This window comes from Corvus hawaiiensis, chromosome 21 (genome assembly GCF_020740725.1).
Source record: "Corvus hawaiiensis isolate bCorHaw1 chromosome 21, bCorHaw1.pri.cur, whole genome shotgun sequence".
NCBI classification, from domain to species: Eukaryota; Metazoa; Chordata; class Aves; order Passeriformes; family Corvidae; genus Corvus; species Corvus hawaiiensis.
This window is the reverse complement of record NC_063233.1, coordinates 4,649,288-4,662,000: the sequence shown is the minus strand read 5'-3', so window position 1 is coordinate 4,662,000 and position 12,713 is coordinate 4,649,288. Positions and strand designations below refer to the sequence as shown.

At 46.3% G+C, this 12,713-nt stretch overlaps 1 protein-coding gene across 10 annotated transcripts in view; it reads left to right on the top strand.

Moving 5' to 3' along the window:
• The window catches only part of PRRC2B (proline rich coiled-coil 2B), a 46,886-nt gene that overhangs the window by 7,827 nt on the left and 26,346 nt on the right, over positions 1-12,713 (top strand). For 8 of the 10 annotated variants that reach the window (XM_048325061.1, XM_048325062.1, XM_048325064.1 and 5 more), the window contains exons 2-8: positions 5,600-5,767; positions 6,692-6,869; positions 7,086-7,188; positions 8,132-8,204; positions 10,919-11,062; positions 11,692-11,933; positions 12,295-12,416. In XM_048325061.1, the coding sequence (XP_048181018.1) occupies positions 5,653-5,767; positions 6,692-6,869; positions 7,086-7,188; positions 8,132-8,204; positions 10,919-11,062; positions 11,692-11,933; positions 12,295-12,416 (977 nt within the window). In that variant the 5' untranslated portion in view covers positions 5,600-5,652. The remainder of the gene's footprint in view (positions 1-5,599; positions 5,768-6,691; positions 6,870-7,085; positions 7,189-8,131; positions 8,205-10,918; positions 11,063-11,691; positions 11,934-12,294; positions 12,417-12,713) is intronic. The other 2 variants (XM_048325057.1, XM_048325058.1) reach the window with 1 other exon arrangement.

Sequence of the window (12,713 nt, the reverse complement as noted above, 5' to 3'; positions counted from 1 at the left end):
AGGATGAACTGTTTCTTTGTCTGCATCCTCAATTACTGGCGGTCAGGGCTCCTTTCCAGGGTGTGGTATTGTCTGTCCAGCCCGCACAGAAAGGACCACTCGTTAATGTTTTTGTGTAAATACAATTGAGCTATTCTCTAGACTCCAGTCTGCTTTATCTGTTTTACAGTAAGTTACAATTCCAGCCTCTCTGGCTGCCTTTGCCATGCTTGCCTTCCCAGCACTGGAAAAGTTGTTTAGCAGAGAGGTGAAGCTTCTGTATTTTAAGACCAAACCTGACACTGCAAAGACCTGGTTTCTCTACAATGTGCAGTGATTCACTGGTAGTAGTTGTGATTCCCAACCTGTTGGTGCATTTAGAAGAGGGGACAGCAGGTGAACTTGGTGAAGGCAGAACTGAGGAAACGAGGTCACGTCATCTTACAGGACATGCCCTTTCCGTCCCCCCTCCCTGTTGTCATGTTTTACCTCTGTCTATAGAAGTCCTCAATGTGTAATTAATGATAAATCCACTGTCCAGAAGACTCCGCCTCTCCTCTTTGTAGTCCTGCTCCATGTTTCAAATCCCAGGAGGTTTGACTTAGAGATCTGAGGATGGGACTGGACTGCAGGCAAGTCCTCTGGCAGGCAACTTCCAACAGTATTGCTTGGCTAACAGCATACTTCTGCAATAAATCATGGGAGATGTGATCCTCCCCATTCCCTGAGCCAAGGTTTATGGGAGATGGTGAGACACTGTAATTGTGCAGGATTAAAAGAACTGGTACCACCAAATACGGCTATTGAGCTAAGCAAGGAGGGTCCCTCTTGTGAATCAGGCACTCGGTGATGGGGTGTCTTATCTCTTCTCTGCACTGCAGACTCCTGACTTGCTTTTCCCTGTCTGGCAGGATTCGGTGCCATTTTCTGGCACTACATCCAGATCTTGGCAGGGCCTTTTTCAGGTGTACCAGCAAATCTTGGCATCTCCCTCTGGAAATAATGCAGTAGAATGACAGCGAGAGGGTTTTTTGTGGCTTAGACTCTTGCTACAGCCTCTGCTTGCTGCACAGCTCTTCTGCATTGATCCTATTGACTTTGTACTTGGATGCTGATATTCTCCTGTTGCTCCCTGCCTTACTAAGCAATGTGTGCTGGGAACTGAATGCTGATCTGGTCCCTTCCTTGCTAGGCTCATGATCACTGCATGGCCCAAACAGGGCTTCTGCAGGATATAAGGGCATCTGACAGCAAGTCTCTGGGCAGACAATACACCAGTGTCTCACCAAAGCCCTTCCAAGGGCAGCCAGTGGTGTCTTTCATTGCTGAGGCAGGTGGTGAATGTTTCACAAATAGCTGGTTCTTGGTGGGACATGGTCCAGGAGAAGTAGTGGTATCTCTATGTTGACAGATAAACGTTTAGCTGTGGAAGTACCAGTAAAATTGACCTGTGTGTATTTAAAGAAGAGTGAACATCATTAATCTCCTGTAAAACTATGCTGTGTTTTTTAAAAGGTTTTGCATTGCTGGTGACATTAGGAACTGCAGTATATTTCAGTTTAACATGACTCCAGACACTTTTCTCTTCTGAAAGTACTGTTTAGCCTTTCCAACCTGTGAGTTTCTGAACAATTTGCATAAAGTTACACGTCAGAAATCTTCCTGCTTGTGGAGAAAGGCCTTTTCACTGTTAATCTCCATCCTGTTGCTTTGTTTTGTGTTGATGACTGCTGCTGTGAAGTGAGCAAGGAGTGAAGGTCTGCAGTAGTCAGGACTGTGCTTGGTGTAGAGCTCAGTGGTGTGTGAGTAGCTGAAGTGATTCCTTCTAGTATGTGTGTTACCTTTCATAAATCTGTTTGCCCTGCTCAGCTAAGGCTGGCTGACTTCCAGGTACTCAAGCTCCATTGAAGTCTTGTGAATAAAACACCAGCAGCCCAGCCTCCTGCATACATAGATTTGCAAAGAGCTTTGCAGACAATCCTGTTTGTCAGGAGTTCCTCCATTTGGCTGTGTTTTCAGCTCAGGGGTTTCCAGTTGTTACCAGTGCCAGGAACTCAAGGTTTTCACATGGGCTTTTGCAGGACAGGCTTGGTAGATGCCTGCTGTAGCTCCAGGACTTGTATGCTTGTAAGGCTAATGTCTTTAAGACATTAAAATATCACTGTTGCTCTCTGGATTAGAATTTACCCTTCTAAAAGGCAGTTAGGGTCAATACCTAAAAATAGGATGCAGGGCAGTACAGAGTGGACATGAGGATGCCTGGGCAGTGGAGCTCTCTGCCCAAGTGCTTCTGGTGCAGTTATTTGCATCCTAGGATCTCTAATGGAACTGGTCATACTGCAGTATTTTGTGATTGCTCAGACACTCAGTGTTTTGCTATCTGGTGCTGTCCCTGGATATAGTAGGAGATGCTGCGAGTCCTGAAAATGGGAAGAGCTACACTCCATGCTGAAACTGATAGCAAACCTTCCCCCACAGACCTCTATAAACCCAGAGAGAAATCTTGCAGAAATGCTGGTGATTTTTTTTTTTTTATGATTTCTCTGTAACAGGGGATATTGCTTTCTTCAGGGTCAGCTGTCGGGCACAGAAACCCTGAGCACAGGTCAGAGGCTCTGCCGAGGCTGTCGGTTTTCACTTGTCAGCATCAGCATGTGCCTTCTGGTTCCAGCTCTGCTAATAATGAGCATGCAGACTGGCAGTTCAGTTCTAAATAAATCACGTTTTTTATCAGAAATGGCTTTGCTCTTCAAAGCTAGAAGGCCTTTATGATCCCTGCCTGGATTCCCTGCTCAACTGTGTGATGGGAAGATAGTCCAGTGTTGTGCCAGTCTTGGGAGGCTCTGTGGCTTCTTTGAAGTGCTGTGGGTGAGCTGGGTGATCTCCCTGGCTGATATACCCTTGGAGTAGCTGGGATCTGCAGCTGGCAGGAGGGACAGGCAGCAAGGTCCTGCCGGCCCCACAGCTCTGACCCAGCTCAGTTCTGCTGCAGCCTCTTTGCACAGTGACTATGGAAATTGCTCCACCTCTCCATGGTCTTGTTGTCCCCTTTGGAGCACACACATAACGCATAAACAAAGATGTGTTTCACGTCTTGTTGAAGGAGTTGAAAGTAAATTTCATTTATCCAGAGAGCAGTTTTGTCTGTCCCAGAAAGTTTGACAAGGGGCTTTATCCCGACATGTCCCCAGCTCCTCCGCTGTGAAGTGGTTGTTTATTCTTCCCGCATCCTTTTAATGATATAAGATGTAATCAAGAGGCAGCTGAGACCTGATTACGTAACTGTTGTCAGGGTTTCTCTTTGGCAGCATTGCCCTGTGTTTTGTTTGCACATTGACTTTCAGGAACTCGGGGGTTTTCTGTTAACCAGATAACTCCTGAACCTGATCTGGTAGGTGGTTTGTTGTTGTTGGGTTATTTTTAAACACCTTCTAATTTTGTCTGTTTTGAGCTTTCTAAACTTCAAAGTGGGTTTTACTGCTTTTATTGTGAGGTTGGTGCAGGGGTGACATGGTGTGGATAGGCCCTGAGCCAGGCACCCTCTGCAAGGCACAGTATACCTGTACAAGTAGGTGGCTGTGCTCTTGCCAGCACAGCACCCTCTGCTCTTTGTTCTGCTCTGGGGCTCCCCACAACTCTGCCCCTTCAAAAAGCTCATTGTTCTCAGTCCAACTTGTGCTTTCCTGCCAAGGTTGTGCTAATCAGTGTGTTTTCTCCCTCTCTCTTTTACGTCTGTCCTACTAATAAAATACAGTGCAAATGGGTAAGTGAGGGAGGAGCTGTTGTTTTCTTTGGCACATAGTGGCCATCTGAGCAAAGATGAACCAGACTGGAGCCAAAGATCTGTTTGCTACTCTGCAGGAAAAGGTGCCTCAAGACTGCCAGCCAACCCTGTTGCCTCCACAAAGCCTTCATGCTGCATCCCCATGTGGTGGTCCAGCAGAAATGCTGTGAGGGGCTTCCTGGGGAGCCCGGTGTTTTTCCTGAGCATCCCTTGGATGCTGTTGTTGAGTGACAGAAAATACTCTTCTGTCTCTCTCCCTGGCTACCTAGCACAGAGTCCATGGCTTCTTGCACCTGACAGACCTGATTTAAATCCTGCAGTGCAAGAACAAATGCTGTGTTGTGCCAGGCTTATTGGTCAGACATCTGCCTCCGGCATCAGCCTTTAGATGGGCTTTACTTGACCGGTCGCACTTGGCACTGCGTTCCAAGCCTGGCTCTATCCAGCGTGTTCTCAGTCTGTGCTTTAATTTGTACATAATGTGTGATGGACTAATCCTCTTACCTGCACACTGTGTTTGATAAGGCATTGCTGATGGGAGTTGTAGCCTTTGGTCAGATAGTTTCTTTCAGAAAGTGATTGCTGTCTCTGTTGGAAAAAGGCTTTCAGCTGGGTGAGTTTCAGAAAGTGTGAGGTGTGGGAAGATCTGAGGGGTGTGTGTATATATATATACATATATATATACACGTATATAGTGTTTTGTTACTCCCAACACAGAGTTGAAACCCTAGGATGGGACCTAGCAGATGGTAAAATGAAACTGCCAGCAGTTTTAGGCTCAAAGTAGAGGCTTTACAACAAGAAATCTGGAAGTCTAAATTATGTGCAGAAAGGTTAAATGAAGCTGCTAGATTTGAGAAAATTTAGAACAGAATGATGCTTTAAAAAAACAAAAGATAGGTCCATTGAAAGTAAGCAAAGTGTCTTTTCTGACGTAAAAGTTGATGTTACAGTGTGTGCATTGCCCATGTTTCAGCTTTGTCCCAGGCTCCAGGAGCCAAAAAGTCAATGTAAGGAGACTGGCTGCATGATGGGTGTTACTCACAGCATGTTGTGCCAGCAAAGATCAGATTGAAAAATAACAAACTGCATCTGCTGTGAAAAGTATATTTCAAGCTAAAAATTATGTTCAAGGTGCCAGCAACAGAGGAATGTAGTTTTTTGGTAATGTGTTTGGAGAATTCATAGTAGAACAGCTGAACTCACAGGCTCAAGAATCTGAATCTGGTATGGCTGAGCAGGTTTTTTTTGACTCCTTAATTCTCTTTTATGGCCAGCCAATGGGAAAAGGGAATTTGGAGAAATAGTTCTGTTGCCTTTCAGTGATGCTGTCAAAGCATTAATTGCTGGTATAACTGTGGCCAGTGTGGAACCATAATCTAAACATTACAAACCTAGCTGCCAGTGTTTCAGGGGAAATGCAATGATAAATTGCAGTGTGGTATAAGATACAAAGATACAGTGCTTTTCTGGCTTTTATGTTTAGGAATTCCTGTGTTTAGCTGCTTATTGTCAGACTTGCCCTTCTAAAGCAAGGACTTGTTGACCCCCCTCTCGTGTTCTCATACTTAGAGCACCTCACTTCTTTCAGCACTGGAGTGGCAGGAAAAAAGATGCCGTGAGAAGTGTGTTCCTGCAGTTCTTTTCATTCAGTTTGTGAATCTTAAAGCCCCAAAGCTTCTTGTGGCTAAAGAGGAGGGAGTTAAAACCTTGTAACTTGATGCGTGTGCTCACTGAGTATGATCAGTTCTTGCTGTTGTGTGTGTGCTGTGTTTTGCTTGTCTGTGGCTGAACAATCTGTTTGATGGGGGTTTCCTGGTTCTCTTCTGTTAAAAGGCAGATCGGGAGCGGCGCAGAGAAATTTCCTTACTAGATGACATTTCATCGCAATGTCCGATCGTTTGGGGCAAATAACCAAGGGAAAGGATGGGAAAAGCAAGTACTCGACTCTCAGCCTGTTTGATAAGTATAAAGGAAAGTCAATAGAAGCTATCAGAACTACAGGTAAGAAACACCTCCAGAAAGCTTTTGATGTCTTCCAAGAGTATTGTTGCAGAACTCATTCAGGTTGTTGAGCCTGTGGGACACCGCTGGGTTGCAGTGTCTGTGCAGGTGTCAAAGCCTGTGTTTCATTAAGACATAAAGGAAAATGTCCACGACTCTTTGTGCTGCTGTTGCTGTGGAGACATAGAGGAATTACCCAGGACAGCTGGGGGGCTCTTGGCCCTTTCATTTTGCCTGTGTCCTTGCTGCAGAGTGGACAGGTAGCAGGCTTAAATGGAAGCCTTACCAGGGCCTTAAGCTGTGCCAGGGCAGGGCACCTGAGCTGACTGAAGTGCATTAAGCTGGTCAGACCTTGTGTGAGGTGAGAGTCATGGACTGAAGGCCACTGGGAAAGAACTGAGTTGGTTTTGCAATGGAAATATGACCAAAATTAGATAGTGGGTTCAAAAAATTACCTTGCCTGGACTGGTGCTGGATTTGGTGTGACAATAGAAAACAAAAAATAAAATACTTTCTTAATAAATGTGGTCTGGTGGGTAGAGCTGGAAAATGGAGACCTCAGGATTCCCGGGTTAGGTCACCTGTTTGTCTGCTGAGAGGTGGGCTTGGGTGGCCATTTCCCCAAGCTGTAAAAAGGGGGTGCTGCTTCTCCTTGGTGAAATGAAAGAGCTACCTGTGCAATCCTCCAAAAAGACACTGTGAGCACTTTGTTGGGGAGAAGGATTTTTCTCCTTCCCGCTGTAGGAGCTGTTTGCCAGCTGCTACAACAGACGGCTGCATCTGTGGTCCTGTGGGAAGCAACCTGTGTGTTGACATAGCAGCAGCACTTCTGTTGGGGCTGCACCCAGCCACAGGCTTCCTAATTAAGGTTAGTTATCTAGCAGGATACAGCCCTCTGACCTGCTGCTGTTCCTTTCTCGCCAGTTATTCCTAGACATGGCTTACAGAGTCTTGGGAAAGTTGCTGCTGCCCGGCGCATGCCACCTCCTGCAAATTTGCCTAGCTTGAAGTCTGAGAACAAAGGAAACGACCCCAACATCATTATAGTACCCAAGGACGGTACAGGATGGGCAAACAAGCAGGATCAGCCAGACCAAAAGAGGTGGGTAGAGTGAATCTTCGGTAAGTTTTGTCAGGCAGGCAGCAGTGGTTGTGCCCTACTGTGCTTGGTGTCAGACGTTACAGGGATCAGTTCTCTGTTGTCCAGGCCCCTGTAGAGCCAGTGTTTTAGCTTGATCTTTTAGCAACTGCCAAATTGCCCAGAGTTGTTTTCCTGCCTTCCTTCCCCTTTGGTCTCACCTCTTCTGTCTCCGCTCAGTTCCAGTGCGACGGCTGCACAGCTGCAGGAGTCGCTGCCGCAGCAGGGTTTGCAGAAATCTGTCTCCAATTTACAGAAGCCGACACAGTCAATCAGTCAGGAGGTAGGTGCCAGCAGTCTCTGACTGCCACCCTGCTTCCCCTGTCCCCAGGCAGCTTGAAGGCTTTAATTGCCTGTGCTGCCTTGCACTTAAGAAAAAGCTCCTGTATAATCGGTTCTCGTGGAAGTGACTCTCTTGAGTCCCAGCTGCTGTGCACCAGGAGTGTTGTGCTGCAGGTTACAAAAGTAACGTACACAGAACTGTATTTCTCAAATGTGTGCAGAAAGTCTAGTTGCAGTCTAGAAAAAAAATGGCTGGAATGTGGGATGGCTGGTTAGCACTTCTAAACTACTCTACTTCGGTTGTAATTCAAACGTCACTTGGTGACAACAGATCCAGCTCTTGCTCCCAGCCTGATGAGACTTGATGGGAAGAGATCTGGTTATGTGGGAGAAGTAGCCAGTGAAAGGACCTGAAAAAGCTACTGGCAAGCAAGAAGGTGTCTCAGAGAATGCAAGGACCTGGCCCCATGTGTTGCAGATCTCACACTTCCTGGCTTAAAAAAAATTCCCAACCCTTGAGGTTCAGGGAAATCAGGACAGGAGTTATGTTTTGAAGAGGAGAAGAGTAGTTAGTGCTTGAGAAAGAGAGTAGCCTTCAAGCTGAGGTGTAGCATGGAACAAATCTGGAAGATTAAGGAGACCATTTGGAAAAATGCAGCAGAACAAAGGGAAAGCTTGATGAGAGTTCAAGTTGGGGAAACGGTGAAGATGGGCAGAGGAGACATTAGGGCAGAGCAGAGAAGAGGATTTTTGCTGTAGTCTTTGTAGTACACTGGAGTGGGGGACAGCTCACTGTAGCCCCAGCTTGAAGCTGTGGAGACCTGTGGTATCTGGGTGATCTGGAGGCCTGAACCATAGCAGGTGCCAGTCAGGAAATGAGAAACAGTCATGAATCTTAACTGATCTGTGTTGGGCTTTCTTTTTTTGCTTTGTTTTGTTTTCAGAGTACAAATTCAGTGCCAGGTGGACCAAAGTCATGGGCACAGCTGAATGGAAAGCCAGCAGGACAAGAAGGTGGTGAGTATGATAAAGAGGAATGGTGTGTGCCTGTTTTTCCCAGACAGGCATGAGATGGGGTGGTGGGCTCCATTTCTTCCTGCCCTCCCTGTCAGCCTGGTGCAGAATGGGAGTGAGGCCTTCTGAGTCCTGTTTTCAGTCTTTGTGGTGTGTTGGCTGGAATGATGCAGCTGAATCAGTTCAGGATGTCTTGCCAGTGCAAGACATTGCTTGAACAGAACGTGTCTCATGGCTGCATTGAATCAGAGCAAATCATGCTCTTGGGATGCAGCAGGGAGTTCTGGGAGGGGAAGGTTCTGAAGGAGAAGGGAAATGTTTGCCCCGGCATGAGAATGTTCAATCAGCCCAGAGCAGTGTGTAATAAAGGTGCAGTAAGCAGAGTGAAATTCGGGGCGGGGGGGGTGGGTGGGATTGGTTTAGAAGAGAAGAAGAAAGGAGAAGGGACATTAGAGAGGGGAAATGTAGGCATCTCCATGGGTAGTAGCAAGGGCATCTTAACCTAACTGGGCAGTTAGAAGTGAGGCTGGAATGTTCTTGTACAGAACTCCTTGGATCCATGATCCAAGGGAGTTGCAGTGGCAGTGGAGCTGCTGCAGGGTCCACCTGCGTGCACATTGGCTGAGGCCTTGCTGTTCAGTCTCCCTCAGTAACTGTGCTGCTAATGGCTTCTGCTTGACTGAGAATCCTGAAGCAGTGTTAACATGAATTGAGAGTTTAGTTGTCTTCAGATGCATCCATTTCCACACAGGAGGTGGTTTCCAGCTGCACTGAGTAGTGCCATTAAAACCATAGTGAGAATAACGGCTCAGTTCCACTTTTAATGTGAACAGACCTGGAACCATTCACTTGTCAAGTGAAATTGCAGAGGGATTTGAAAGAACTGAAGAGACAGCTGCTGATTGCAGAAACGGGGGACAAGTTTACCCTAAATTAAATGAGGCCCTTAATTGAGAGGGTGTTTCTTGAAGGCTAAATGTTAAAGCAGAAACTTGTACTTGCCTGAGGTTGGTGGCCAGTGCAAAGACTGTCTTGTTTGGTTAATTGGTACTTTCTTGAGTCTTGCTGTGTAGACCTCCTGAACAGTCATTTTGAAATCTGATCATCTAACGATGTTCTTTAAAAGATTTTTTGAAAACTCATTCTAGGTCACACTTAACAATGTAGAGTTCTCAATCCAAGAAAACAGTTGCCTATGTGGCTAAGGGCAGCTTAATTAGAAGATAATTGAATCACAGAAGCAGCAGAAATCTGTCTGAAAGGATTTCTTAGGCCATCCCATGCTTGCACCTCTTTTCTAGTGGCACTGAACAATTGCTTTTCCTTCTAAGCTAATTCAGATATTACGAAGAGGAGAGTCTCTTGCTTTTTGTTCTTTTTATGTCTTAGAAGAGGGCTGCACCCTCCTTTGGAGGGTGTATCCTGAAGAAAAGTGGTCTAATAAATTAATTATGGACTTCTCCATGCCTGTGTTTTCTGTATAAGGGACGTTTGGAGGGAAAAAAAGAGGCACCAGACTTTTTTCAGTGTGATGCTGCTCAGGGTTAGAGTACAAATTGTTAATGGCTGCACATAAATAGTTCTTACATGGTGCAGCCTTACCTGGGGGTGGATGTCTCCCCTGAAAGACACTTACCTGTGCCGTTCTAGTTCAGTAAAAATCAGAACTCTTCAGGAAGTCTTAGCTACGTTGTGATGTATTTAGGCAATGTCCTTCTCAAGTAATTTCATCTGTCTGAAATTGAGGGTGTTTTGGGCAGCTGTTGCAGAGTCTTCCCTGGAAATTTCACATGCGAGGTCTTGTGCAGTGTGCAAGTTCCAGAAAATAAAAATGACTTAAGCCAGTCTGTCTTGACTCTTCAGGACAAGGAAGGAGAAGGATGAGACTCTTGCAAGTCTTCAGTACTCATTGCTGATGCTTCTAATATAATTCTGAAATGCCTTTTTTAGAGAGCATTAGCCAAGTAACACTGAGAAACAGTTCTCAGAAAAAGCAATTCTTTTAATGTCTAATAGTACAGTAATGCTAGCAATTTCCTTTTTTTCAGTGTTATCTTGCCAACAGATTTAGGAGAATTGCTGTGTTTTGTGTTCCAGTCACTGGCAGGTCTTTAGAATTGACAGAGAACTGTTGTTCTGGGGTGACTGATGACTCAGCAAGACAATTTCCAGTGACTAGAAATGAACCTGGCCTGATCTGGCCAGTGATCTGCATCTTGAAAGTGCTGCAGCAGGGAGGAGAGCGTAGCACATCTGTCCTTACCTGTGATCTTTCACTGATGATACATCGACAGAAATTTTAACAATTTACTTCCCTGGCAGAGTGAGGTGTGAGCAGAGTCTCAATATAAATGTCAAATACTTGATAGCAGGGTATCATTTATGAGTGATCTTGCAGAATTTATATCTCTGCCTCTGTCTAAGTTCTGTACTTCACAAAAATATTCGGAAGCTGAGAAAGTTCACTGACTTCGTTGAATGTGAGAATAAATAAAGATCCTGAGTGTAGGAGTGCTGGGTGAGGACATGTGTTGTCGTGTTGGTGACAGTGTCTGAGAGTGTTGGGGATGTGAAGTGAGGTGCTGGTACGATAGTAATTTGGGTTTAAATATGCCAGAGGCCCAGATTCCCAGGAAACACATTTCCAGGCTGATCTCATAAGGGAGTTGAAACAGTGGAAGGATCTTCTCTGAGTCCAACACTTATTTGTCTGACAGGTTCAAGGGCCTCAAGCCGACTGTTATCCTTCTCTCCCGAGGAATTTCCGACGCTGAAAGCAGCTGGCGAGCAGGACAAGGTTGGCAAAGAAAAGGGCGCCTTAGATCCGTCGTATGGGCCAGGACCAAGCCTCCGCCCCCAAAGTGAGTGAAGGATTGTGTCTTTCTGCCTTATCCCAGCACATAAACCATTGAGTCTGTTTTGGGCAGGGGGTGCCAGTTCACAGCAGTACCAAGTACTCCATCCTTATATTTCCTTTTATCTTTTTATGAGCTTACACGTGTCAGGCCGCTTAGCAGATGATCACGTGGTGCTGATGTTCTGTGGTCCAGACAGCCAAGTATGGATTGTCATCTACTACACTGTTTAGTAAAAATTGCTGTGTGATGTTGCAAAGCAGGCCCCTTCCTGGGCGAGGGGAGCCACAGTGAAATTTGTGTGTGGTGTAATGTGGCTTCTCTTTGAGTGTTTTTGCATCTAATTGACCTTAATTCTGCAGGGTAAGGACTGTGGAGATGGGGAACAGAGTTGGTAGGAGTTCAGGTTTATTGGCAAATAAGGACACCACTGATGCAGCAATTACTTAGTACCAGCTGATGCTGCTCCTCTCTTAAGAAAATAAACACAGTTGGAGATTTTTATTGGTCCTTGATATTTTTCTACAACCTTAGTGTAATTAGGGCTTGACCAGAGCACTTGAGGTTTTGAGACTTTCTGGTAGAGTGGCTGCCTGCATTTACAAATATTAACATAGTTATTACCTCCCTTCCAGATGTCACCAGTTGGAGGGAGGGCGGTGGGAGGAACATCACCTCTGCCACATCTCTGACCGCCTCCCCTGCTGAGCTGGGCAGCAAGACCTCCAGCACTGGAGACGGGGCCCCCTCCTCAGCGAGCGCCAGCGATCCCAAGGAGCCGTCTCTCCGCCCAGCTCAGCCTGTCCGCAAAGGGGCTTCGCAGTTCATGGGAAACGTCTACCAGCCACCCACATACCATGACATGCTACCTGCTTTTGTAAGTGACCCTTTTTCCACAAGTGTGTCCTCGATTCTTGGAATGTGTGTGTGGGTTTGAAATCAGCTGAGATGTATTTTCTGGACTCTCGGTTGGTTTTTGGGGCTTGCTCAGGGATCCTTCTCTTGACATGTTTTTAGTTTGTGTAGCACAGCCTTGCTCAGCCCAAAGAGAAGTTGCCCCTTTGCCTCTGGAGCTGGGGAGGGAACCATTAGCATGTGGCCTGTTGGGCAGACAGATACGAAATGTTCGTTTCCCCTTGGTGCGGGTGCCACTACTGTGCACGTGTTGTAACCTCATCTGGGTAAACCTTCCTATGGCAAGGAGAAAAACCAGGCTGTTTTGCTTTGCCTCATTCCAGATGTGTCCACAACAGCCATCCGAGACCCCTGCATCGCTGGACCGAGGGTCTTTCCCCGTTCCTCAGCTTCGGCTTGAGCCCCGGGTACCTTTCAGACAATTCCAAATGAATGACCAGGATGGGTAAGGCTGCCATCACTTTCCCACTTGAGAGGCAGGTTCAGGGTGTGACATGAACCTTAAACTAGGCAAGAGTTTGGGCCAAGGATGCAGTTGCATGTGTGAAGCTGCAGGCACCAAAGGGGAAACCCTGTTTTTTGCCCAGAGGAGGAGTGCTTTGCTCCAGCTACACAGCAGCTGAAATGTTGCAAGGCTGTAGGCATTGTGTGTCTGAAGAGCAGGGGGACATGGGAATTGGTGTGTGATCCTGGACTGGAGGGGTTGCAGCTCTGATCTGTAAGTTCTAGGAAGTGCGTACCA